The sequence below is a fragment of the Sorex fumeus genome, unplaced genomic scaffold (assembly GCF_029834395.1).
Source record: "Sorex fumeus unplaced genomic scaffold, SorFum_2.1 ptg000033l, whole genome shotgun sequence".
NCBI lineage: Eukaryota > Metazoa > Chordata > Mammalia > Eulipotyphla > Soricidae > Sorex > Sorex fumeus.
This window is the reverse complement of record NW_026606090.1, coordinates 12,273,581-12,301,434: the sequence shown is the minus strand read 5'-3', so window position 1 is coordinate 12,301,434 and position 27,854 is coordinate 12,273,581. Positions and strand designations below refer to the sequence as shown.

At 39.8% G+C, this 27,854-nt stretch overlaps 1 protein-coding gene across 1 annotated transcript; it reads right to left on the bottom strand.

The window, feature by feature from the left end:
- On the bottom strand, nucleotides 1-27,854 carry ERI1 (exoribonuclease 1). The gene is made up of 7 exons (XM_056116825.1): nucleotides 27,585-27,854; nucleotides 21,706-21,884; nucleotides 16,653-16,863; nucleotides 12,076-12,159; nucleotides 10,276-10,385; nucleotides 8,767-8,881; nucleotides 1-1,391 (listed from the first exon to the last, which is right to left on the bottom strand). The coding sequence occupies exons 1-7, from the start codon at nucleotides 27,690-27,692 to the stop codon at nucleotides 1,149-1,151; spliced, it is 1,050 nt and encodes a 349-aa protein (XP_055972800.1). The 5' UTR covers nucleotides 27,693-27,854; the 3' UTR covers nucleotides 1-1,148.

The following is a 27,854-nucleotide window of genomic DNA, read 5'->3' as shown; positions in this document are numbered from 1 at the left end:
AACAGAACTATGTAGAGAATTCTCCTATGAGAAAAAACGCTTACATGTCTCCTATGAATTGAGATAGGGAGACCTTCATATTATTCATCTTATTATACTATATAATGAAAATAGAAGAGCATCACAATTATTATTTAAAAAATAAAAGCAAATCCCATCAACGGAGTGTTCTACGACAGTGATATGGGATAGTTCAATTCTGAAATAGGTACCTTTAGCTTCTAAATAAGAACTTTAAATCTGTAATCAATATATCTGTGATCATAATTTTTGGTTTCAGAAGTGATTAAAAAGTTAGTTATTCAACACAGACTAGGCACTATCTAAAATCAGTCTTTAGTAATAAAAACGTAAGATTTGGTAGAAAGCAGTATTTGATTTTATTAACCTAATCCATAGCACTGGATACAAATGTAAAATGAAGTGGTGATCTTTAATTTTAAGTCTACCTCAAAGCATGGTCACTAAGAATAAGGAGGCACCACTGCTCACCACTGATTTATCTATGTATAGTGGAAGTATAGCTTCCTATTTCTTTAAACTGTATTTTCTTTTGACTTGCCATTAATTCTCATCAATAACTGAAGGTGAACCAGGCCTTACGTTCTATCACAAGTCTTCCAATTGAAAATGAATGTAGGCAGCTATGTGTGCCAAGTACTTCATAAACAATTATAATAAACAGTTAAACCTCAGACAAACTTAAAAATCCATAAGACAGTCTCAAAATCCAAAGGCTAGATAAGCCACCCCTCGCAATTACTTGTATATTTTAAGGAAAGATGCAAATGTAGAAATAATCAAGCACTATAAAAGTCAATGAGATGATGTTCAAGGGAGAGCTAACAAACCTTTTCATTTTAAAACCACAGGAATCTCAGACACCTTGAATTATAAAATTCAGTTCTAAGCAGGAAGTGTTTCTGGATAACAAATACTGCTTGTATAAAAGTGCTGGTGACAAGAAATTAATTATGCCCTCCCCCTGGAGTCTGTTCCCACACATGTATAGCTACAACTGTAGTGAGATTGTAGACGTTTAAGGTGCTGAAATTCTGCACTGCTGAACAATTTCCGTAAATATTCCTCTGCTACCTCTTTGGAAAAATCTCCCGTTATGGTGAACAATCCAGGGGCAAACACTGCTGTTATTTTCTGCAATGGGGCATTTGTGGAGCTGGAGTGCCCTCTATTGGACACGAGGAGGACACGCTCATTAGCTGTCCTGCATGGATTTTCTCGTTGACTCGGAGCTCACAACCATCCTGGAGCATTCGAACTGCTATTCGAGCAATGTTCTTAGAGTCATCGAGGCCACTGTGGGGCCGCCCATCATAATCCATTCCCAGTTTTTCAAGCATTATTGTTAATTTTGTTTGACTTCTAGGAACCTGAAAAAATAAACAAACAGCTAAGTGCAATAATTCTTTAGTATAAGAAATTAAAAAGTTATAGCAAAAAAAAAAAACAGGTTAAAGAGCAGACAAATTCTACCAATCAAATGGAGAAAAACTAAGCAAACCTTCATATTTTTCTTTCACAAAATGATTTTCGGCTGGAAAGATGCTAAAGGGATTAAGGTGCATGTCTTGAAAACAACAGACCCTGGTTTGATCCCCAGCACCACATATGGTCCCGTGAACACAAGGAGTGACTCTAGTGAGAACAGAGCAAGAAAGAGCCCCTAGGCAGTACCAGATGCAGTCCATAACTCCTGGCCAACATAAATAAATAAAATGATATTGTAAAAGTACACTGTCAAGGGGAACCAGGATGATATAGTTCAAAAGGCTGCAATGCATACTTTGCCTGCAGGAACCCCAGGATTGCACATCAGCACCACAAGGTCTTGTAAGCAACATCAGAACCCCAACCACAAACATATGTGACTCAATTCCTTTTCCCTATCCCCATCATAAAAGCTGATATTTAAAAAAATTTAATCCTCAAGATATCTAAAAATTTCAACAAACACTTGTGAAATAATATTGATTTGGGTATCTAAGTTGAACTTCTTCACCTTTTTAACCCAAACTAGTCCCTTTGCTGGGTACTTTTTTAAACGCATTATTTAACTTGACTAACTTCTTAGATAAAGCAAAATTTATTTCGTCTTTCTCAACTGAAGGTAATAAAGAAGACACTGTTGTGTGGTATTATACAAATACCAAAACTTATACACTCTACAACAAAGTCTCCAATGGAGACGTTACTGGGCCCGCTCGAGCAAATCGACGATCAACGGGAGGGCCTTTTATTTTATATATATATAATATATATTGAAAAAATATATTGTTAGGAGAATCACAAAACAAATTATACAAAAGCATTACAATACTAGGGCATCTTAAGCCATAATATCACAGTGCATTTCACACAGTGAAACTTCCACTAAATATCACTTTTGAAAATAACTTTCAATATATTCCAAAAACTTAGGTGAAATACACTATTTCTAGAAACAGACAACCTACCACAACTGAATAATGAAAACAGAAAATCTGAAGAATGTTAGTACAGTTTTAATGAGACCAAAAGAAGAGTGGAATTAATAACCTCCCAACAACAACAGAAAAAGCTCAGAACCAGATGTTGAGGTTTTTTTTTTTATTTTTTTGCTTTTTAGGTCACACCTGGCAATGCAAAGGGTTATTCCTGGCTCTGCACTCAGGAATTACTCCTGGCGGCGCTCAGGGGACCATATGGGATGCTGGGAATCGAACTCAGGTCGACCGCGTGCAAGGCAAACACCCTACCCCCTGTGCTACCGCTCCAGCCCCGATGTTGAGTTTTAATGGTGAATTTTTCCAAATATTTAAATAAGAATTTATAACAATTCAAGCAAAAAAAACCTGAAGAAGAGAGACAAAAGAGTTCAATAAAGCAGCTCTAAATGAATACCAACCCCAAACCAAAAACACTGTAAAAAAAAAACTATAGACCGGGCAGGGGAGACAGTAGAGAGTTTAAGGTGCCTGCCTTACATGTAGACCTCATTTCAATCTCCGGTGCTACACATGAATCTCTAGAGATCTCTGAGTACAGAAGCAGGATGAGCCCTGACATGGTCAGGTGTGGCCCTTAAATCCAAACACAACAGTAACAAAACAATTACAGACCACTATCTCTTACAAATATTACTGAAAAAAATCCTCAAGAATACCAGTAAAGGTAGAGCGATGGGTATTTGATCATTGTATAACTGAAATCCAAGCACAAAAAAATTGTAAGTCTACAACTGTACCTCATGGTGTTTCACTAAAAAAAAAAATAATAATAATACCAGTAAAGCTCATATGCTGCCCAAGCCCATGCATTACCCGAGTACATGTGTTGCCTGCATCTCCCCTCTTGAGATGTGTACTTTCATGCTTTCATGTCTAATGCTAGGATGTATGTAGGGGCTCGCCCCGCCCTTGGAGAACCCCACGTTCTCTCGAGTGCATTTCTCTCTCTCACTCTCTCCCCCTCCATACCTTAAAAACCCTCCAAATAAAATCTATTTATTTCAAAAAAAAAAAAAAGAATTCCGATAAATTCAGCAGTCTATTAAATTGTTTGCTTTTGCACTATGACCAAAATGCATTAATTACTAAAAAACTAACTTGATGTTTCTCTTCAGGTCACATCAGTCTTTCACCTTTTAATTACTAACATACCAGTATGCTGCAAAAAATGACAACCAATGCTACATACCACATTATTAGAAAGAAAATGGCATATGATTGTTTCAACTAATGCAAAGAAGCTCTTAACAAAAGCAAAACCTCTTCATAAAAAAATTAAAAACTAGAAATAGAATAATTTCTACTTTACAAATAATAAAAGATTATGTATGTACAAACCCAAATGAACATATGGTGACTATGGTAAACCATGAAAGACCAAAAAAGCTTTTTCTTCTGGAACAGAAACAAGGTGGACACTACTTTTACAACTTCTATTATCATCCAACGTACTTTTTTGAAGTTCTTTTTTTTTTTAAATATATTTATTTATTTATTTGCTTTTTTTTTGGGTCACACCCGGTGATGCACAGGAGTTACTCCTGGCTCATGCACTCAGGAGTTACTCCTGGCGGTGCTCAGGGGACCATATGGGATGCTGGGAATCGAACCCTGGTCGGCCGCGTCCAAGGCAAACGCCCTACCCGCTGTGCTATCGCTCCAGCCCCATTTTTTTTGAAGTTCTTAACAAGACCAAGTAATCAATAAAAAACAAAAAGGCATCAGAATTTGGGAGGAAAAAAATCTTTGCAGTTAACATTATCTTACAGGTATAAAATTTTGCTTAGGAGTCCATGAAAAACCTATTTGAATGAGTACATAAATACAAGTCACACACTACAAAAGAAAAAAGCAACACACAAAAATGAGTTGCATTTTTTTCTTCTTTTTTGGTTTTTGGGTCATACCTGGAGATGTTCAGGGTTTACTTCTGGCTCTAAGCTCAGAGGACTATATGTAGTGTCAGGATTGAATCTGAGTTGGCTGCATGCAAGCCAAGTGCCCCACTCACTGTACTGTCTCTCTGGCCCTGTGGTCCTAAATCCTGAACTATCCAAAAAACAAAAAGTTAAAAATTACTGTTATACAAACGAGTCAAAAAAAAATAGAATAACAGTCACAGAGGCAAGAGTTATACTCTAAAGTATTGGGGGGGAGGGATAAGGTACCTGCCATAGAGACAGGGGTGGGAGGTGGCAGGAGGGAAACTAGGGCCATTGATGGTGGGACATGTACGCTGGTGAAGAGGTGGGTGTTGGAACACTGTATGCCTGAAAACCAATCATAATCAACTTTGTAATTGTGAAAAAAAAAATAAAATAATTTATGTTGTACTGAATACAATCACTGACAAAATCTCTATAAGCATTTTACAGAAAAACAAAATTACATCCTAAAATTTATATAAAATTTAAAGGAACCCCAAATAACCAAAGCAATTTTGAAAAAAAATTTTTTTTTACTATTCCTGACTTTAAAACTTATAGAACTACAGTTTATCAAAATAGGTACAAACAGAAAGATAGACATAAAGACCAATCAAGAGAAAAACAGTGACTTCATGAATGTTAAATGGTTTTCAACAATGGCACTGAGAACATTTTAATAGGAATGAACAGTTTTTTTAACAAATGTGCTAAGAAAACTGAGTATCTATATGCAAAAATGAATGAAGCTGGACCTCATTCCTCTACTCCATTTAAATGTACTCAAAATGGCTGAAAAGTCTAATTTCCAGCAAGCTAAAAGCACCAAAAACTCAGAAGAAAACAGTTTATAAAATTCATGTCACTGGATTCGTTTGTTGTGACTGCAAAAGCACAAACAACCACAGAATTAACTGAACTCCATCAAAAATTTCAAATTTCTGTACCAAAGGCCAGTTATCAACTGGGAGAAAATATCTGCAAATGATATATTTGAAAACAAGGATTAGCACTCAGAATATACCACAGTTCACTGCAAAATCAGATATTATGCTAAATTTTGGGCAAAATTTGGGTTGTGACCATTATATGAAGCTTTTGTCTTATTTCATTTTGGTGTGGTTTTGGGGGCCATATTCAGCAATGCTCAAGGCTTACTTGCTCTATGCTTAGGGATTACTTCTGACCAGCTTAGGGGACCATATGTGGAGCCAGGGACTGAACCCAGGTCAGCCATGTGCAAGACAAGACAAACATACTAACCATTGTACTATGACTCCAGCTTCTATATAAAGCTTTGGGGGAAAAAAATTGTGCCAGGTCTTAGACAGTAACGCATACTTGTCTTGCTTGTGGAGTAAGCCCTGAGCACAGCCAGGTAGGCCCCAAACCCTCTCCTTATCCCCCAAATTGTGTTAGTATCACTTAAAAGCAGAGTATGATAATTATGTGGTAGTGACTATTATTTGATAAAATACACTATAATAAATTTCTAAACCTCAACAATAAAAACTGATTAAGAAGTTAAAACCTTTCTCAATGAAAATACAAATGGACAAGCGCATGGAAAGTTGATACATCACTAATCCTGAAGGAACACAAATCACAACCACAAGAGATGCCATTTCATCCCTATTAGATTGCCACTGTTTTTTTTTTGTTTTTCATGCCTAGATGGCCACTATTATTATCATTTCTTTTTTTGGGGGGGGGGAGGGGGGTTGGGCCACACCCAGCAGTGTTCAGGATTTCATTCCTGGCTCTGTGCTCAGAGCTTGGCGCTAACTCCTGGCAATGCTCAGGAGATCATAAGTGGTACTAGAGATTGAAATAGGGTTGGCTGCATGCCTTACTCCTGTACCACCTCTCTGACCCTCGATGGTCATTACTAACTTTTTAAAATTTATGTCATTTTTATTGAGGTATCAGGATTTACAATATTGTTAATCATACTATTTATGCATACCTGGCCACTATTTTCAGAGAGAGATAGAAAAACAACTAATATTGATAAAGATAAAGAGAATCTGGAACTGTTGTGCACTGTTGATGAGAATGTAACATTTTTTTGCTTTTTGAGTCACACCCAACGATACACAGGAGCTACTCCTGGCTCTTCACTCAGGAACTACTCCTGGCAGTGCTCGAGGGACCATATGGGATGCTGGGAATTGAACCCAGGTCAGCCGCATGCAAGGCAAACACTTGCTGGGCTATCACTCCCAGAGAATGTAACGTTTCTAATCACGGTGGAAAACAGTATGAAAATACCTCAAAAAATGTAAAAAGCCCAAAATTACTGTATGGTTCAGCAATTCTCTATGTACCAATAAAACTGAAAGCAGAGACTCATCAAGTATTTTGGAACACTGTTATAATCAAAAGGTACAAATAACCCATGTCCCTCAACAGATGAACAAAATCTGTTACATAATCAAATATTTATGCAGTCTTTAAAGAAAAATTTCTAACAATGAATTATTAATCCTTACAAAGGAAGGAAATCGTGTTCAAAAACAGGCAGATCAAGTTTAAAACAGTCAAAGTTAATATAGAGAACACATAACAAAACTATAAGGAAAAACAAGAGGGCCAGTGAGATACTAGTGCAGGTAAGACTTTTTTTTTTTTCTGCTTTTTGGATCACACCCAGTGATTTTCAGGAGTTACTCCTGGCTCTGCGCTCAGGAATTACTCTTGGCAGTGCTCGGGGGACAATATGGGATGCTGGAGATCAAACCCAGGTTGGCCGCGTACAAGGCAAATGTCCTATCCACTGTACTATCTCTCTGGCCCCCAAGCAGGTGAGACTCTTGCCTTGTACGTAGCTGATGAAGGTTCTGTTCCCGTACTCATGGTCTCCTAAATACAGCAAGGAATAATCCCTGAGCACAGGACCAGGAATAAGCCCTTTGCACAGACAGATGTGGTCCCAAAACAGAGGAAATAAACTCCAAGAAAATGACTCTCATGGAAGTATATATTAAGGGAGTTCTAGGAGTAAGTGGGTGATTAAGTGGGTAGAAGTTTTACAGAAAATCATCTTTTCTCATGACACTACACCAGGATATGTTATCAAAATGAGGTTATCAGGGGAAAGAGCAGATGATTCAAGATCTAACACATAGCAGAGAAGTAAAGAAAATTTAGGATGATTTTAAAAGAATTCCAAAGAACAAAGAGTTTAAAGGTCCCAGAAGGGTAATATACAAGGCAAAAAAGAAAACTAAAACTGGCAGACTTTCCGATGTTTTGACCAAGAAATGATTTAATTTGATAGCAAAGTTCTAGATTAGAAAGGAACTACAAAAGTAAACTACTGAGAAGCTGAAGTGATAGCACAGCGGGTAGGGCGTTTGCCTTGCATGCGGCCGATCCAGGTTTGATTTCCAGCATCCCATATGGTCCCCTGAGCACTGCCAGGAGTGACTCCTCAGTGCAGAGCCAGGAGTAACCCCTGTACATCGCCGGGTGTGACCCAAAAGGCAAAAAATAATAATAATAATAAAAAAAGTAAACTACTAAATCTAAGGAAAAGTTTTGACTACACTGCATTGTCACACAATTATTAACACTGTTTAAGGATTTCATTATAAGGGCAAAATGACCATATTAATAAAGATGCAGGAACTGGTAGGACAGCAGGAAATGGTACCCTTTTTAAAACAGAGTTTAAAATCTTTATCTTCCATTTAAGAACTCAACAGATATCTCAAACTGAAAATTCAAAAAGTAGCACAAATGTGTAATTTAGAAACATGAAAAGTTAGCAAATGAAAATTAACAAGTACTTCAGAGCATCCCCCACCCTGCAACAAAACTCTCAATCAAAACCAAAGATGCTGACTTGGCCTTGTGGTGCAGAAGCTTCCTGGCCACCCTGCAGGGCCTTCAGGGCTACACCCTGCAATGCCTGGGGAACCACTTGGTGCCAGGGATTGAACTAGGGTCAGCTGCACTAAAGACATGTGCTGTAACACCTGTACAATCTTTCCAATCAGCCATATTATTTTAAAAATGTACAATATATTAAGAATCAACTAATAAAATGAAAATTCAGAGGATGCATTTATTCCACAGTCTACATGTTGATTACTACAGCTTCAAATCTGTTACTAAATATCAGATATATATGAATATATAGTAAAATCTATTTCAATAACGAGAAAATTTTCTCTAAGCTATATAATTATTCACTAATTTGGAATATGGAACTTAACAACTAAATTACATTACCATTCTCTGTGAAAAGACCTTATAAATCACAACTTAATTAAGTGAAATAAATTTATCACTATAGAATATAATATATACATATAACACAGAAATTTTACCTTATAAAAGTTTCCATATGACTTCCGAATATTGATCCATTTTTTAGCGAAAGATGGATATTTGAGCCTGCTTAGCTGGCACTGAATATTCAGAAACTTACTCATATCCCATGAACTTATGAATCAAAAACAGGAAAAACAGAATAGGATAAATGCTAGGCTATTCTTACAAATAAAAAGTTTAAATCATCTTAGGTTTTTTATTAACAAACATCACATTCCTTTTTCAGAGAGAGATATATAACATCAAGCTTAGAAAATTAACTTCTTTTCCCTCGAGACATTTTTTCAAAACTAAACTTTAAAAAACAAAGAAAAGAAGAATTGGGCATATTAATTTTCTTTTCCCAAATGGAAACTAGTGCTAAGACCACTGGATGACTAATTATACCCATCTTTAAGAATTATTTTCACCACTCTTATGTTTCGGATCACCTGGGCAGACTTCTGTCTTGTTGAGAATTTGTTCAATCTGCTTAAGATAATCCACTAAGCCTACTTTAATGTAAGGTTTCTCATATTTAGAAGTTCTTTGAGGTAAAGGTAAAGGTAAAGGCCCCCCCGTTGATCGTCGATTTGCTCGAGCGGGCCCAGTAACGTCTCCATTGGAGACTTTGTTGTTACTGTGTCTGGCATATCGAATACTCTCGGTAGCTTGCCGGGCTCTCCGAGAGGGGCGGAGGAATCGAACTCAGGTCGGCCATGTTGGCCGCTTGTAAGGCGAACGCCCTACCCGCTGTGCTATCAAATTTAAAAACAATGAATACTTGAAAGCGACAAAGTAGCTGATAGTAGTCAAGTGGTTAGGATGCAATTTGTTCTAATAAAGCATGAAACACTACAACACTAATAAAAAATACTACAACACTGAAAAAAACACTACAACACTAATCATGTAATAAAGTATGAGAATACTACACATAATATGGAAATTATAACAGTTCACACATGGCTTTTCTGAGGCAACAGAACTCAGATCAACAGTAAAAACTGTAACCTTTAATGGGGGAAAACTTATCTGCTATACTGGCAAACTTTCAAGTATGTTTTAAAAACAAGTGCCTGTACCCCAAATCCTTTTGTTCCTGCACTTATAATATCCTTAGACACAATTCCCAACTAATTTGAGCCATTTGTCCTCACCATCCAAATTATTTCCGTAGATATCACCTATTTTTGCTAGTGCTCCAGTAGCAGAGATTTTGAATAATCTGTCTCAGAATGTGAGGTATTTACAAAATTACATATTCTGTACCATGACCCAAAACTCTTGAATCATTTAGCATAAACATTGCTCATTTGTGTTTAAGATCAATAACAGACTCAAAATACAAATCCATCAATTTTAGAATCATTAACAAATAATGTCTTTCTGTATTCTAAACACATTTTTTAAAAATTTTTATTAGTGACAAACCAAGACGTACAGTTGTAGACTTACAAATTTTTCTAAGCACATCTTCAATCTTTAAGAGTAGATTAAAAATAACAAAATTCCAAAATACTCACCCATCTGTTAAGATGCAATACTTATATTTTGTTCCTAATTCTTTCAATTTCATCCAGTCAATAACTTTTTTTAGCACTTGAGGGAAAGTATCAGCCCTGTCCACCTGATCCTGAGGATAAGCAAACACAATCATAAAAATCAGGGCCATTAAATATTGTACTACAAAAAACTCAGGTATTTTACATGGAAAGGAACAGAAAGAAAAGTCTTATTTATCTCCTAAACTCTTCTTGATTTCCTTGGCTAAGGTCCTAACATTTTATCTTTAAGGTAATTAAAATTATAGCCAAGTATTAATAGCTTTCAAGTAAAGTTTATAATATCCCCAAATTAATACTTAAAATCAGTCCTGAGAATCTCTTATTTTAAGGCCTCAAGCTAGAGGCTCTGGCATGAAGAAAGGAAAATTTCCTCTCACTTAAAAATCACCAAGTTTCTCCTTGGGCTGGAGAGGGAATGCAAGGATTATGGCGCTTGCCTTGCATGGACTGACCTGTTTAATTTCAATCCTGGAAATCACGAAATTAATCCCCCCCCCCAAAAAAACCCCCACAAAATAATTAAAATAAAATAGTTTTTCTATCTCAACCCTCATTTCTTTATTTTTTGGCTCAGGGGGGCATACCCAGCAGAGCTCAGGAATCGCTACTAGCAGGGCTTGGGAAACAATACGGGGTGCCAGGGTTTGAACCCAGGTCAATCGCAGGCAAGTGCCGACCCTAAGTGCTATCTCTCCAGCCCCTCAAAGTTCACATTTATTTCAAGAATTATATACTGCAGCTAATCTTCCTGAAATGTAAATCTGATTCACATCAACGCTTCCAACACTCTCCAAGGTTAAATACAAACAAATTCTCAAGACTCTCCATGATCTAGTTTGCTTCCTCCTTCACTTAAGCCTTATGTAGAGCCATTTCTTTTAAGCAGATCATGGATATGTGAACCATCCTGCACACTAGAAATGCCCAGCCATTTTACTAAAACCTATTTCTCTACTATAACTCAGTCTAAATTTACCAATTCAACTGAGTTCATTTTCTCTAGGAGAGCCCTCCCATTCCTTTTATCACAGGAAGCTCCTTTTATAGATGCTCCTAATACCCTTTGATAAAGCACTGGTATGCACTAACATCTTATGATCACCAGTTTATTCTAGGTGTCCTCCTGATTTATTCTGTCAAGTCGGCTGATGACAGAACAGAGATTCACCTGACCATCTTTGCATCCCTCATACCCTGGCAAACACAGCATACACTAAAAACCTTCCAGGAGAATCAATGACTAAATAAAGAAACTAAGAAAATGAACAAAGGGGTCTCCATACTACAAATACAACCAAATATTAAAAACCTAAAAAAAATTAAATTATACATGTTATAAGCAGCTCTAAAAGGCTAAGAAAAATTGTACCGGAAATAAGTTTTGTTCATTTTCATGTTTTGCTTTTGAAAACTACTTTATTGGAATATAAATTATGTACAGTAAATGGTACATATTTAAAATGAATGAAATTTTACCTATTTGTGTATTCCTATAAAACCATCTCCACAATCATGATGTGAAAAAAATGACCAACCCAAGTCTCCTGGTGCCCCTTGGTAATACATTACATCCCATCCCCAGGAAACCACTGCCTTGCTTTGTTATGAGAAATTATGTCTGTAAATTATTTCCCTGAAGTCATAATGCAAAATATATTTAACCAGACAAAACTGCTAACAAAAGAAACATTTTAAAGTAAGAAATAAATCTATTTTCAAATCTTTCACATTCTAGAATAAGGAACACAGAATTGTAACCTGAGTAATTCCAGTTAGATTGATGCAGAAATCTGAAAGCTGTGTGTTCATTTCTGGCCTCACATACTGTTGAAATGTATCTTCCTACAAGAAAGGACAGTAGATTAAAGCACTTTCTTTGACTTCACTTGCAGGACACATAAAACATGACCAAAGCAGCAACCTGATATTACATTTTATAGGTACTGACGGCACTGATGTTTCTCAAGTTTTACCATTTTAAGGATAATTCTCCCCTCCCAGAGCACTCTAATCTTCAGTTAAAAATTCAATTTTGTAATTAAAAAGATTTTTAAGATTAAAACAAGTGTCTAAAAGCACTTGTTTAAACCTTTCAAACTATAATTTAAGTAAACATTTCCCTGATGAGCAAAATATTACTAATACTGTTTGTAATATTTTAGAAATGAGTCTATTCACATCTGTTCTACTTCAACATAGTAACACTGTAGCACTGTCATCCCACTGTTCCTCTCCATTGTGAGATTTGTTGTTACTGTTTTTGGCATATCGAATATGCCACAGGGAGCTTGCCAGGCTCTGCTGTGAGGGCAGGATACTCTCGGTAGCTTGCCAGGCTCTCCAAGAGGGAGGGAAGAATCGAACACGGGCCTGCCACCCGCAAGGCAAACGCCCTACCCGCTGTGCTACCGCTCCAGCCAACTTCAACATAGTAAGCTTTCTAAATAGCAGTGAATGTCTTTGAAGCAGCACTGTAGCACTGTCCTGTTGTTGATCTATTTGCTCGAGAGGGCCCTGTCACATCTCCATTGTGAGACTTGTTGTTAATGTGTTTGGCATATGTAATACGTCATGGGTAGCTTGCCAGGCTTTGCCGTGGGAGGGTGGAGATACTCTCCGTAACTTGCCAGGCTCACCTAAAGGGTAGGAGGAATCGAACTCAGGTTGGTCAAGTTGGCCTCGTGCAAAGCAAACGCCCTACCCGCTGTGCTATCACTCCATCCTGAAGCTGATGCTCGGTGGAAGAGGATGGCCTTCCCCGAATAGAGACTGACCAGTCTTCAGTCAAGGGTATACAAGTAGCTGTGCTCCCCTGCTAGAACCCCCAAACAACCTCTCTATTTGAAGTAATAGCAAATATTCCAACAATCTTTAGAATAAAATTCCATCAAACTGCACTAAATAGTGAAGAACTGACTAAATAGTGAAAAACTGAAAAACTGATTACTTGTAGTAATCACAAGGTTACTGGTATATTTTTGTAACCACTTTTAGCCTCTTCAGGCAGCTTTCATACTTACCTCATTACTTTCCATTCACAACTTTGTGAATGAGTAAAGCGTCTTATTAGACTCAGATTGCTAAGGGTTTATTTTTTCCTTTGGCCCTATACTGTCTCCCTAAGCCAAATCACATTATTTGTTAAAAATTAGGAATCAAATACTCTTTGTGATTGAAAAATGTGTGATTAAGATAAAAAGTGAATGTTCATACTTCTAAGAATTCTTTCTTACATACAAGCTATTAAGCTGATGACATAAATCATAAATGATTGTAATAATGTTACCTGAGCATTTGCACTTCAAAATTAGGTGCTTTTTACTTACCAACTCTCTATTGCAGAAAGAAAATTTTGCTTAGCTGAATTTCACAAATAAAATCTATTGGGGGAAGGGGGGAGTCACATCCAAGTATATAGTCTTTTAATGATCAATGTTGTGTTTTATAATTTTAAAGAAAAATATTTTATACATATGCTGCAATTTCCCTTACCATTACAAACTGGGAATATATAAGCAAAACTTCAATAAAAAAGAACAATGTTGCAGTACAGATATTATATGAGTGACTAAATGTTTAACAATCATTTAAATAAATTACATGGTAAATTAACAGAAGATGAGCATTTTTGGAAAAAAGTCAAGGCCCAGGAAGGTAGCTCATAGGGCTAGAATTCCTCCTTTCAAGGAGGCCCAACTTTGATCCTTCGTACCATGTTGTCCCCAGGTACTTCAGAGAGTGTACCATAAGTTCTACCATGTACGGCTCCTGCCAATAAAATAGAGCAGCTAAGACAGTGTTTAAGGAACCGCATTAAATAGATGATCAGATAGAACTATTTAGAAAGTGAGGTTTAGAAAAGGGACTAGGGAGGAGGCAAAAGGGAGTCAAAGGAAGGTGGAAACAAGCAGCAAGACCTCTAAGGGAAAGGCATTTAGTCAAAGCTCAGGGAGGTGAGGAGGTGGAGGAGCCCGCCTGGCATTTCTGTAAACAATACACACATCAATGACAGCACAATTCTAGGTAACGAGAAGGCAGATATAAAATATGGCCTATTTAGTCTGGATTAATGACAGCCACTGAAGCATCTGAAGCAGAGGAGAGAAATGAGCTTATATTTTTGTTGCTGTTTAGGGCCACACCTGGTTCTGTGCTCAGGGGCTGCCTGGCAGTACCAGAAAACAATACGAGGTTTGAGGAACACCATAAAGGCTTGACCTTTATACCATATCTCTCTGGCCCTTTTTATTTGAATTTTTTTTGCTTTTTGGGTCACACCTGGCAATGCACTGGGGTTACTCCTAGCTCTGCACTCAGGAGTTACTCATGGCGGTGCTCAGGGGACCACATGGGATGCTGGGAATCGAACCCAGGTCGGCCGCGTGCAAGGTAAATGCCCTACCCGCTGTGCTCTCTCTCCAGCCCCCCTTTTTATTTTTTAAGAACCAATTTTTCTTAAAGAATTGGCTTCTTAGATGGAGACAAGGCTAGAAAAAGAGACCAGTTACGTGATAAATCCAGAGAAAAAATGATTTGAACTCAGGACTAGTCAAAGCAGTGCGGTTAAGTGGCTAGGTTTTTTTCGTTTGTTTTTGTTTTTTTTTAAGTTTTTGGGTGGACACCCAAAGATGCTCGGGGATACTCCTGGCTCTACAGTCAGGAATTACTCCTGGAGGTGCTCAGGGAACCATATGGGATGTTGAGGATTGAACCCTGGTTAACCAGGTGCATGGCAAGCATCCTAACCACTTCGCTACCTTTCTGGCCCCAAAGGGTTCAGATATATTTTGAAGACAAAGGAACCAGTGACAGTGTTGGTCTGAGTATGTGATGTAGAGAAACAGCAATCCTGGATGACTCCAGGGTTTCCGAACTGAACAATTAGAGTTATCATCATTGAAGATAAGGAAAGTCAAAGATGAAACAGGTTGAGAGTAGGTATAACCAGGAATGTCTATTTAAATGTCCAACCAGACCTGTCAAAGCAGTAGACTGGATTCAGGTCTAGGTGGTGTCTATAAAGTATCAGCATACAGATTCTAAAAGTTATCCAACCAGATGAGTGCTCTGAGAGAGGATGTATACAGAGAAAGTATTAGGGATTAAGTCTTTTCTTTCGCTTTAAGAAAGTGTTCCAAGTACGCAACAACCAATTCTACCAAAATTAATGAGCAATTTATGTAGTGATGTGACTGAATACACAATTTAAACCAATAACTGCGTGGATTATAAGAATGGGAGGAAGCAAAGACTACTTTTTCAAAGTACTTTGCCATAAAGAAACAAATAAATGGCACAGCTGACAGGAAGTGGAATGAAGCAGTCTTTTTACAGTACAAAAGATCACAACATGTTTATCTGTGATGGGAACAAAATAAACAACAAGTCATTAGAGTGAAAACAAGAGAGAATTATTACTACAATGATGTTCTTGAATAAGAGCTAGGAAGTGATGTCTATTGGATCATGCCAGTTTATCTGCATTCACAGCTGTAATTTTTCTTTTCAATTTATTAACTTCTCATCTGCTTTGGGCAGGGAATCAAATTGGCAGATTAGGAATAAAACTAAAAGAGGCTCTAAACAAGCCTGGCCTTAAAAAATTAAATAAATAAAAAATAAAGTAAAACTACCCATTTTAATACATGAAGTCTTTATATTTATTCCCAGCAAGCTGGTGGCATGAGATATACCACGAAATTAACTCTGGGCTAAATAAAATATTCTTCCTCAGATTATCTCAGATAATCTAAGATTCTTCCTCAGATTTTTATAAGGCAAACTGTACTTTTGAGGCATTCTGCTGACTTGCTGAACTAATAAATCACTGACAACAGTAGCCAAAGCACATATAAGTTTAGCAGCCAAGGTTATGAGTCATTTCCCCATAAACTTTTCATCAGGACGATAACCAGTTCTAATGGAAGGTGATTCTGTAAATAATCGCTGTCAGATTACATACTAGTCTACAGTAATGGTTCTCAAACCTGACTGACATCAAGCCCCATCACCCTCGCCCCCTCCACCCACTAAACCAGAATCTCTGGGATCAGAGCAAAGTAGGATTATTTTTTTACTCCCTGGGAAATTATGATGTCCAGCCAGATGTACAATCAAAATGAAAGGTGGGAATGGGAATCTACTATAATCCAGCTCCTGGAAATGAAGAGTCATATTCTTCTGAAACTGTTTTATTCCAGTTTTCTATCTCACTGAAGCTGAAACAGGTGTACAGAAAGAGCAAAACACCACTTCAGTTTAAACAGTAATCAAGCTCCTCTGCCTTCGCAGTGAACCTCAGAAAAGTTGCTGCCAAATTTAAAAATGGAACTTACAATCTCTAAGGTATGGGTATTCAGTAAAACGACAGGAAATTCAATGATTTCATGTATGAATTCAGGTGGGTTGCCTTCTTCACAAGTGGCTTCAAAGTCAATAATACAAATGTAGTCATAGTAACTGTCCACACAACCACCCTCCTTTAACATCAGTTTCTGCTTCTTGTAATAGTTTTTTAGTCTCTTCTTCAGGACATCTTTCACTCCTCTGAGAAAAAATAAGAATGAAATTAACCTTTGGTGCATTTCTCAATTAAGAATCTGAATTCTTACCCGATACTAGGCAAAAGAGTAAGAGTTACGGCATGATTTTCAGAAAGGTAGCTAAATTAAGGGCAAAGAAAGCAAAGATTCTGAGTTAGCAAAGAACTAATTTTGTTAAGTCATAAATACTTCCCTTTACAAATAAATTTTCATTTTTGCAGGTACCTAAGAAGAGCATTCTCCAATACAGATTATCCTTCAAACTATAAACTTTGTCAGTATACATTAGGGGTAGGTTATAGATAGCCTACAAGCCACACAAGTCCCATAAAATCATGTGGTACATGAAGAATCTTGGTACATGAAGAGACAACTTTCGGTGCTTCTCCTCAGCCATTCACAACTGCCTGTCTCAACAGTTGTATATGGTTGTTTATAAAATCATATACAAAACTGTATGATTTTATAGACAATCCAAAGGCCCTTGGCAGAAAAAAGGTTTCCCGCTCCTCACAGTCATACTGCCTTATATGAGATAGCATATATAATAGGAAAACTATAATTAATACTGAATTCTTCCACTGGACAAATACCAGTGTTTTTTTTTAATTTTCTTAATCCTGTTAACTGGTGCTAAGCAACAAAGACATTTTTTTTTATTAGTGGAACACCATGAGGTACACTTGTAGATTTACAAATTTTTGTGCTTGGGTTTCGATTATACAATGATCAAGTACCCATCCCTCCACCAGTGCCCATTTTCCACCACCATGGATCCCAGTATCTCTCCCACACCCATCCCCCCATCCCACCCTGCCTCTGTGGCAGAGCATTCCCAACAAAGAAATTTTTGTGAGCTGACTGCTCTGCAGACGAGCAGATGATAAACCAGAGTAAGACAACCCAAAAAATCCAAGTAAATATGAAGGCATTGTAAACGTAACATTTGAAGTTTAATGTTTGCTATCTATTTAGTTAGGAAGACTCAATAATAAGATACTCTATCCAGAGTAAACTATATGCAGAAGAACAATGTCAGTAAGCCCTTAAGTGAGATGTGGGTTTCTTAATATATCACTTAATAGTACATGACTTGAGGGATAACATGTTCTGTTTTTTTTGCGTCACGCCCAGCATTGCACAGGGGTTACTCCTGGCTCATGCACTCAGGAATTACTGCTGGCGATGCTCAGGGGACCATGTGGGATGCTGTGATTCAAACCCGGGTCAGCTGCACGCAAGGCAAATGCCCTACCTGCTATGCTATCACTCCAGCCCCATAACATGTATTTTTAACTTTTATTTGCTAAGGAGTTTCCAGTTGCTTTGGTGAAAAACTTGTTAGACTTTGACATCTCCCTTGTCCTTCCATATCCTAATTATCACTGGTTTTGCCAATTTTAATTCAGAAAAGTATTCAAAATCTGGTCATGCATAATTCTTGCTGGTGTGACTGCCATTAGCTTCTTGGACTATGGCAAACTCCTCCACTCCAGCAGCCCTCCTGCTTCTTTACTTTGCTTAAAAACTAAGCACTAATGCCACTTTCTTGCTAAAAAAACAAAAAACTAACCAACCTCCAGTGACTCCCTTCTGCTTACAAGGTAAGCAGGTATCAGCACTGAGTTCCATCATATCATATCATCTCAGTAAAGGTAAAGGTAAAGGCCCTCCCGTTGTTCGTCGATTTGCTCGAGCGGGCCCAGTAACGTCTCCATTGGAGACTTTGTTGTTACTGTGTTTGGCATATCGAATACGTCACGGGCTCTGCCGTATGGGTGAGATACTCTCGGTAGCTTGCCGGGCTCTCCGAGAGGGGCGGAGGAATCGAACTTGGGTCGGCCATGTTGGCTGCGTGCAAGACAAACGTCCTACCACTGTGCTATCATCTCAGTATTATCTGCAAATGTTCCTACTCCCCATGGTAGGCATACTGCACATAAAACACACTACAAGGCATTGCCTTATCATGGTTTCATGTTCTGTAACACTGGTTGTACAGTAACAAGTAAGATCATGTGGCAGAAAACATGCAAACAGAAATGTAAAGTCTCTTCTCTCTCTCTATCTCCCCCTTCCACTTGGCTCATCAGTTCAACTGTCACCCCTCTTCCTGAAACAGGCTGCTTAGTACATTCTCAAATTCTACTTGCTCTTTTATAGCATTGGCAAGATGTGATATTGTGGTTGTGTGCTTTCTCAAAAACACTGAGTCTTCCAAAGTGGAGAACATATCTGTGTTATAGCTGTAACTTTAAAGTCTAGTGTAGCACATGAAAATTTATTACATTTTGAAATTCTATGTTTTTCTTTTCTTATTTTTTAATTTTCATCAGTGAAACACCATGAGGTAGTTGTAGACTTATAAATTTTTGTGATTTCAATTATGCAATGATCAAACACCCATCCCTCCACCAGTGCACATTTTCCACCACCACGGGTCCCAGTCTCCCTCCCATCCCCATCCCTCCATCCCATCCTGCCTCTATGGCAGGGCATTCCCTTTTGTTCTCTCTCTCCTTTTGGGTATTGTGGTTTGCAAAAGAGGTATTGAGTGGCAATCTATGTTTTTCGATCAACATATAAACATACATCAAGCTCTCTATATGCATGACAGTGAGTAAAAGTGAGAAATAGATCTTCATTTTGCCCTAAAAAAGGGCAAAAATCTTGCTCAGAAAGATATTCTGTAAGCTATAGATTACACAAGCTTAATACAATGCGGCAGCAAATAAATGAAGTAAATTATTTTTCATGCACTATGACATAGACAATATAGAAATGAAAAATTAACCCATGCTCTTTTGAAAAATAGGAAAGCTTCATTTAGAGAAAAAGGGAAGGAACACTGCTTATGAAAAATAAAAATTCAGGGGTTTCCAGAATCATGAACAATTTCCATTACACACAATCTTCATGATACCTAGAAGTTCACTATCTATCAAAAATCTATATGCATTTTAGATTCCAAAGGTGATTAGTGCTCAATGGCCCAAACAAAACTAAAGTGGTTTTATTGTTCAAAATGTTATGTATACATCTCATTATTCAATGAGATGTACATACATACAGAGACAGAGCTGCACTGTTATTCCACTTAACAGCTAATTAAAATGTTTTCTAAGTTTTCCTTGACCAATTTATTTATTTTCCCACTTAAACATCATGGTTTACAAAGTTGTTCCTGATGACGTTATAGGCAGTCACTATTCCAACACCAATCCCACCACTGTTACCTTCTTTCCACCACTGTCTCTATTTTGCCAACCAGCCTTCATGCTTGCCCCTGTAGCAGGCCCACAATAATTTATTTTATATTGCTTGTTACCACTAAATGGCTAATGGGATGATCAAAAAATATTTCAGTGAAAGAAAACTTGTGAAAATTGTTGTAACTCACCATGGAGACATTAAGTCCTTGTCTGGGGGTTTACAAAGCTGTTGTTGCAAGTTAAGCCTTCTGTGCTAATGCTTTTGTTAGTCAAGATTAATTAGCTTCTACACTACATTCCCATTCGATGTGTTCTACTGAGATGTTAAAGATATCACACCAAATAATTTTGTTAATAAAACAAAGCATAACTGGGCAGCCCAGTCAGAGGCATGGCAACAACTGTTAAGAGTATGAATGTGGCTGGTGGGGCTTTGGCAGGGTGGGAAATTGGCCTGTCCCCCTCCTGAGATTGCCCAAGAGGTCTCAGCCAGGAAAAGGTATCTGAGAAATTTTTGTGGCTAGCTGATGTCTTTCAAGACTTATTTATGAGTCTCTAGAACTCATAACTTTAAAAAAAGCCAGTAGATGAGCAGTGGAACATGGGTGTGGTTGCCAGGACATTCAAAGTATAGGGAAGTGGGGGGGGGGGGGAGAAGGAAATCACCAATCAAATCCAAGAAGGCCCAAGATTTCAGCCAAAAATACCCCCTTGGAACCTGAAATTTGGGGCAGGTTAGCATCTCTGTGTAGCTCAATCATGAGCTCAGTCCTAAGGCATGGAGCCTGGTCAGAGGCATGATGGCAGCCGTTGGGGTGAGAGTGTGGCTGCCAGGACTTTCACAGAATGGGAAATTGGCCAAAATCCCCCTCCCAAGATCACCCCAGGGAAAATGTATACTATTATTCTGTTCTTTTCATTTATATTTTAAAACAAAAAAATTTAAACCGAAGAGTCAAAATTGGTTTCTCTGTTGTTTTGCTTTTTGTTTTGCTTTTGTTTTGAAGCCACATCTGGCTGTGCTCAGGGTTTATTCCGGGCTCTGTCCTCAGAGATGACTCCAGGGGACCAAAGTGGGTGCCAGAAATTGAATCCAGTTGGCTACATGCAAGCCTACCTGCTCTACTATCATCTCTTTGGCCTCAGGAATAGTCAATTTTGTTAATAAAACAAAATATAACTATTAACTGAACAACTAAAAATAATTTGAAACCCTTGATATGGTATGGTCCATATACTTATATACTGCTGGTAGATTTTAAAAAGTCTTAGCCTTTGACTCAGTAATTCTGCTTTGTGATCTAAAGTAAGGATGGAGAGAGAACAGGCTGGAGCACAACCTTTGTATCCAGGACATTGGGATCAATCTGATCCCCTTACCACATGGTCCCCTGAGTACTGACAGTAGCAGTCCCTGAGCACAGCCAGGCATGGACCCATAACAAAAACAAAAGACTGATAGAAATAATCAAGAGTTGCATACACAGATTCAAAGAACATAAATTACAGCTGCTGTCTAAACTGTTATTAACACTTTATGGTAAGATTCTGAGTGATTTCTAAATTTTCAGTGTTTTCAAGAGCTTTGAGGATGTACATGCACTACTCAATTTGAAATGGTTATTTTTAATTACCTGGTTTCAAGCTTGAATTCTGAAAGTTTAGCTCTGAGTTCTTCCTTACTCATTCTATTAATGCAACCATTTGTAATAGCGATCTCCTTGTAGACTGGGTCACTGAAATCACTTGAATTGGAGGAAATGAATTTAGATCCTTTTGTTTCTTGGCCATCAATTCTACATTTTTGCTTTTTCTAAAAAATTCAGAGAAAAAAAATTTATAGTTAATAAAACATCTTAAAAATCTAAATCCCTTAAACCTCTTTACTCCACACACATAATGAAGAGTACCATTTGCAGCTAGCCAGTGAGTACAGCACAGAAAAATGATGTATTTTTAATACAAGTTACCCTCTCTTTTTAGTAACAAGATATATTTTTTTTAAATTTACTGAATCACCCTAAGACAGTTACAAATTTGTTCGTGAGTGTACTTCGGTCATACCATACTCCAACATCCATCCCTTCACCAGTGTACCATCCTCACAACCAATGTCCTCAATTTTCCTTCCCCACCGACACAGTCTGCTTCTATGACACCTTCCCCTCTCTCCCCTGCCTTCCCCCTGCCCCCAACCTGCAGCATTCGGTTCTTGTCCAGAATGATCATTTCCAACTATCATTAACATTTTTTTTAAGGCAGGGAAGCTTTGTAAAAAGTGAGCTGGTACAATCAGAGCCACCTCAGTACAGAGCCCAGTCGACCATTTACTAGCTTCCTAACCTGGAGGAGTTACTTATTAACCTCTGATCTTCAGTTTCCTTATCTATAAAGTATAATAATGTCTCATCTGGCATTTGGCAATGGTAAACAGTATTTGGGCGAGATTATTATAAGGATTAAATAAGATAATGCGCGGCAGGGCTACTAATACTACACCCATTGTGGCTATTAATAAATGGCAACTTTATCATTACATAAGGTGGTATAGACCTTTCCACAAACATTCTAAAATTACCAATGAACCAACTTTTCAATTAACTTTCACAACATTACACATGCATAAACCAACGAATTCCTGAGCATTTCTAAGCCTGATTCTAGAAATTGACAGAAACTGCCCGATTAAAAAATAAAATTGGGGCCAGCGGAGGCGGGGGGTGGAATTAGGGCAGAGAAATAGCTCAAAGGGTTGCAGCACATACTTTGCCTGACTGAGGGCCCAGGTTGGATCCCAGGCACTGTAATAGAGCCTGAGCACAGAGCAGGGAGCAGCCCCGTCCTCTCCAGCTCAACCAAGTATGAGTCCAAAACAAAAATAAAACAAACAAAAGAAAAAGGAAACAGAAATCAAGTTCAAAATATCCTCAGAAGCAAGGAAAAGGAAATGTATTCAGTTGAAAGTGACAGGGAAACCCATCATTCAGAATTTCTATAGTTACTATGAACTTTTTTCCTTAAATCAAAATCAGAGTTAAAAGAAAATGAAAATCTCATTGCCACCCAATGGCAGTCCCAAATTTCTATTATGTTAATCTAATCTTAACACAAGTAGTCCTGAGCATCGCTGGGAGTAGTCCTCAAACAAAAAAAGTAAAAACCATAAAATCTATAAACTTTCTGGGGCTGGAGCGATAGCACAGCGGGTAGGACGTTTGCCTTGCACACAGCCAACATGGCCGACCCAGGTTCCATTCCCAGCGTCCCATATGGTCCCCCGAGCACTGCCAGGAGTAATCTCTGAGCATCGCCAGATGTGACCCAAAAAGAAAAAAAAAAAAACCACTATAAACTTTCCTCTGTCCAATTCTAGACTGCTTTCAGTCAAGCTCAGATCAGGAGTCAGTTCTCAGGGGCTAGAGAGAGTACAGCAGGTGGAGCACTTGCCTTTCATGGAACATGTCCGAGTTCAATCCCTGGGCACTGTCAGAAGTGATCCCCGAGTACAAAGCCGGGAGTAACCCCTGAACATCACTGGATGTGGGCAAAACCATATTGCACCCAGGCCAAAAAAAAAAAAAATCAACTGAAAGACAGATGCTCAAGTAAATTCACTGAGAACAAGATAAAATACTAAAACCTACATCAATTTACTATATAATACACAGATTAATAATGATATCCTCCCCAGTTTCTATATTCATCTATCACATTACATACAGTACTGGCCATATATGTATATGTAAAGGTAAAGGCCCTCCCGTTGATCGTCGATTTGCTCGAGCGGGCCCAGTAACGTCTCCATTGGAGACTTTGTTGTTACTGTGTCTGGCATATCGAATACTCTCGGTAGCTTGCCGGGCTCTCCGAGAGGGGCGGAGGAATCGAACTCGGGTCGGCCATGTTGGCTGCGTGTAAAGCGATCGCCCTACCCGCTGTGCTATCGCTCCAGCCCATGTATATGTAAGTATATATAATTATATACACCTCTTATATTTTATATACCAACTTGTTTTGGAGATGTCTTCATAGTTTTATTGTCCAAAAACTGTGCATTATCCATAAAAACACAAAAATCTCCATTATCCTTTCACCAAAAACAACTTAGAAACAGAATTTAAGCTAAAATTCTTCCCAAGAATTCTGATATTTTTTACTGCAATGTATTTTATTAATTTTTAAAAGAAAAAAAATATAAACGGAATCATCTTGAGACACACAGTTACAAAGTTGTTTATAATCGGGTTTCAGTCATATAATGTTCCATCATGAATATCACGATTCACTCAAATGAGAGATAGAATCCGGAGTTCTGATCCCCATCAATGCTCAAGAATCAGGGACGCTGTCTCATTTGCCAAGGCATCAAAAATCAGATGGGCTGGACACGTAATGAGGTTTACAGACAACCGCTGGACTAGAGCCATTACTGACTGGATTCCACGGGACGTCAAAAGATCGCATGGACGCCCACCTACAAGATAGTCAGACTTCTTCGTCAAGACCCTGAATGATTGGTTTGAGGCTCTGCATGTTCCTAGAACGAACAGATGCCATTGGGCTACACTAGCATGCAACAGAGATGAATGGAGACATTACTGGCACCCACTCAAGTAAATCAATGAATAACGGGGGATCAAGTGATCAATGTTTCAACACCCATCCATTCACCAGTATACACTGCCAATGTCCCCAACTTCCCTTCCTCCCTTCCGTGTTCACTCGTCACCCTTGCCTGCGCTAAAGCAGGGCACTTTTCTTATCTTTCTCTTCTCCCTCACCCCTTCCTCCCTCCCCTCCCTGCTTTTGGGCAGTATGGTTTGCAATGCAGATACTGAAAGGTTATCAGGCATATTCCTTTACCTACTTTCAACACTCAGTTCTTGTCCAGAGTGATTACTTCCAACTATTACTGGTATAATGGTCCCTTCTCTATCCTAACTGCCCTCCGCCCCCAACACACACACACACACACACACACACACACACACACACACACACGGCAAGCTCACAACTTGTGGGGATTTATTATTTTAATGTAACATTATTTTGTGCTGGAGCGATAGCACAGCAGGTAGGGCGTTTGCCTTGCATGCGGCTGACCTGGGTTCGATTCTTCCGCCCCTCTCAGAGAGCCTTGGCAAGATACCAAGAGTATCCCGACCATGGCAGAGCCTGGCAAGCTCCTCCTGGTGTATTCTATATGCCAAAAACAGTAACAAGTCTCACAATGGAGACATTACTGGTGCTTGCTTGAGCAAATCTATGAACAACAGGAGGACAATGCTACTTGCTTGTAACATTATTCTATGTTATTTAATGTAGCATTTATTCATCAGTCAAAAAAAAAACTGACATTAGGTATCATAAAAATTTAGCTAATTCTTAGGGAAAGGAATAACAATCTGAGATTAAAAACAAAACAAACCTGCACTATCATTAAGATCATCAAGGCAGTATTTTAGTACATATGAAAGGAGCACCCAGCAGCAGTTTTTAATGTAACACTCGAGTTCAGCCTTAAATTGCACATCTCTAAGTTTTAAGACTGTCACTTGTCACTGTCCTCCCAATGTTCATCGATTTGCTCAAGAGGGCCCAGTAATGTCTCCATTGTGATGCTTGGTACGGGTAGCTTGCCAGGCTTTGCCGTGCAGGAGAGATACTCTCGGTAGCTTGCCGAGGCTCTTTGGGAGGGGCTGAGGAATCGAACCTGGGTCGGCCAGGTCGGCCGCATGCAAGGAAAACACCCTACCCGCTGTGCTACTATCCAATGTAATTAAGTGGGCAGGAGAGAACACATTGGTCAGGCACTCAAATGCAGTGAAATGAGTTAGATCCCCAGAACCACATAGGATCATCTCCTGCCCACCCCCAGCGATGCCAGGAGTGATCCCTGAGCAGAGTCAAGAGTAGCAGCCAGCTGTAGCCCCCAAACCAAACCAAATATAATGAAGTATCTTCAATAAACAATACTCAACCAAAAACAAACCTTAAGAATTCTGAAACTGCCCTACATAATGACAGGACTTCAGATGGAGAAAGAACGTGGGGTGGGCAGAGCTCAGAGATCACTGCTGGCCCTGCGGACCATACCGGGTGTGAGGGACTGAACCCAGGTGGGCTGTGTGCAAGGCAAGCACCCAACCCACTGACTCTTTGGAAGGACATGGAAGACCTCTTTTGTTGATATAGTCTTCTAGGTCCTTGAATCTGGGGGACTGAGATAACTGCAAGACTCCGGAGTATAGCAGGCTGGGCAAAGGGAGCATTACCAGGACTGGACACTCAGATTATAAAGTCCATTCACCATAGAACAGCCCAAGGTCAGGGAAACCAGAGCACAAGAGCTGTGTAAAATGAGGGGCGTGAGAAGAGCAGGAACCAGATACCGTGGGCAGCCAACCAGCCCACCAAGGAGAGGAACCCCGCGAGACCTCGTGTTAAAAGGTCTTCCCCTACAGCTGGGACCACCCTGCAGGCAGGAAACCCCAGTTCTGTCCCTGAAATCCACCAGCACCCTGGGGGCATCCCGGAGCACTGAGGAGTCGTCCCCGAGCACCTTGCAAGGCCAGCCCCCCAAGTCCAAGAGAAACAAGATCATCTCCTTTCTATGTGACCAGAAAGCTGGTCTAAGTTTAATATTAAGATTACCCACAATCAATAGCAGTCGTCAATTAGGTATAGTTGTCAAATAAGGGTGAATGAATTAGTTTCTTCGACTTTTATTTTTTTTTGGAGGGGCAGGGCACATCCAGGGGCGCTGTGGGTGGGGGCTTGCGGGGGGCTGGGCTGGGAGGGGGTGGCGGGGGGGGGGGTTACTGCGGCTCATTGCTCAGGGAGATGCTCCAGGGACCACACGCGGGGTCCTCGCTGGGGCGCCTTTACCACAATCGCCTCGCCAGCCCCCACCGCTCATTTAAAAACAATTCTGCTTCTGCTGGGTCGGAGCGGGCAGTGCAGCAGGTGGCGCACAATCCAGGGTTCGATCCGGGGTTCGATCTCCCGCATCCCATTCGGACCGCGGAGTGACGCCGGCGGACCACCGGCTGTGCTCACCGTAAGCCCCCCCACCACCACCACAACAAAATAACAACAACAAAAACCACCAAGCCATTTTGCTTACGTAACCTGTCAGAGCAGTAACCATCACCAAAAAAAAATAATTTAAAAAAAAAGAAAGAAAAAATTCTAATCTGCCTCACGGCGTGTCTCTCTGGGTTCGTCAAGACAGGGCCAAAAATAAATAGATAACTAAAAAACAAACAAACAAAAAGAAAACCCGGGGTGAAACTGCACAGCTGGGGGTACTCGGCATCCTCGAGGGGCGAGAGCTCCGGGGCTGACAGAGCCCGCGGCAGCGGCCGTCGCGATTTTCAGGAACAATCCAGAAGCGTCCACGGGGGCCAGGCGGGCTGGCCGCCCGCCGCGCGCCCCGTGACGCGCGCCCGGGAGCCGGGGCGCCGAGGCGCGGGCGCGCGTGGGGGCTCCGCGGGGCACGCGGGCTCCTCACCTCAGGGCTCCCGCGCCGCGGCGCCTCCTCCCGCTCCGAGCGCGGCGCGTCCGGCCGCGCGGGGGCCGCGGCCCCGCCGCCCGGCGGCGCGCTCGGCTGCTCCTCCATGCCGGGGGCCGCGTCGGAAGACGGCAGCGGGGAGCGCGGCACTCGCCGACACGAACGCGCGACGCCGCCACCCGGTCCGAACGCCTTTTCCCGTCTCCGTTGAAAAATAAATGAGCGCGCTCGCTCTTCCCGCGGCGGCGGCCACACAAACTCGGGCCGACA

Coding starts and splice junctions, on each gene's coding strand:
- ERI1 (XM_056116825.1), bottom strand. CDS start 27,692: ATGGAGGAGCAGCCGAGCGCGCCGCCGGGCGGCGGGGCCGCGGCCCCC. Junction 12,160..16,652: donor ATACCCATACCTTAGAGATT/GTAAGTTCCATT, acceptor CCTTTCTTGTAG/GAAGATACATTTCAACAGTA. Junction 8,882..10,275: donor TATTGCATCTTAACAGATGG/GTGAGTATTTTG, acceptor TTGATTCATAAG/TTCATGGGATATGAGTAAGT.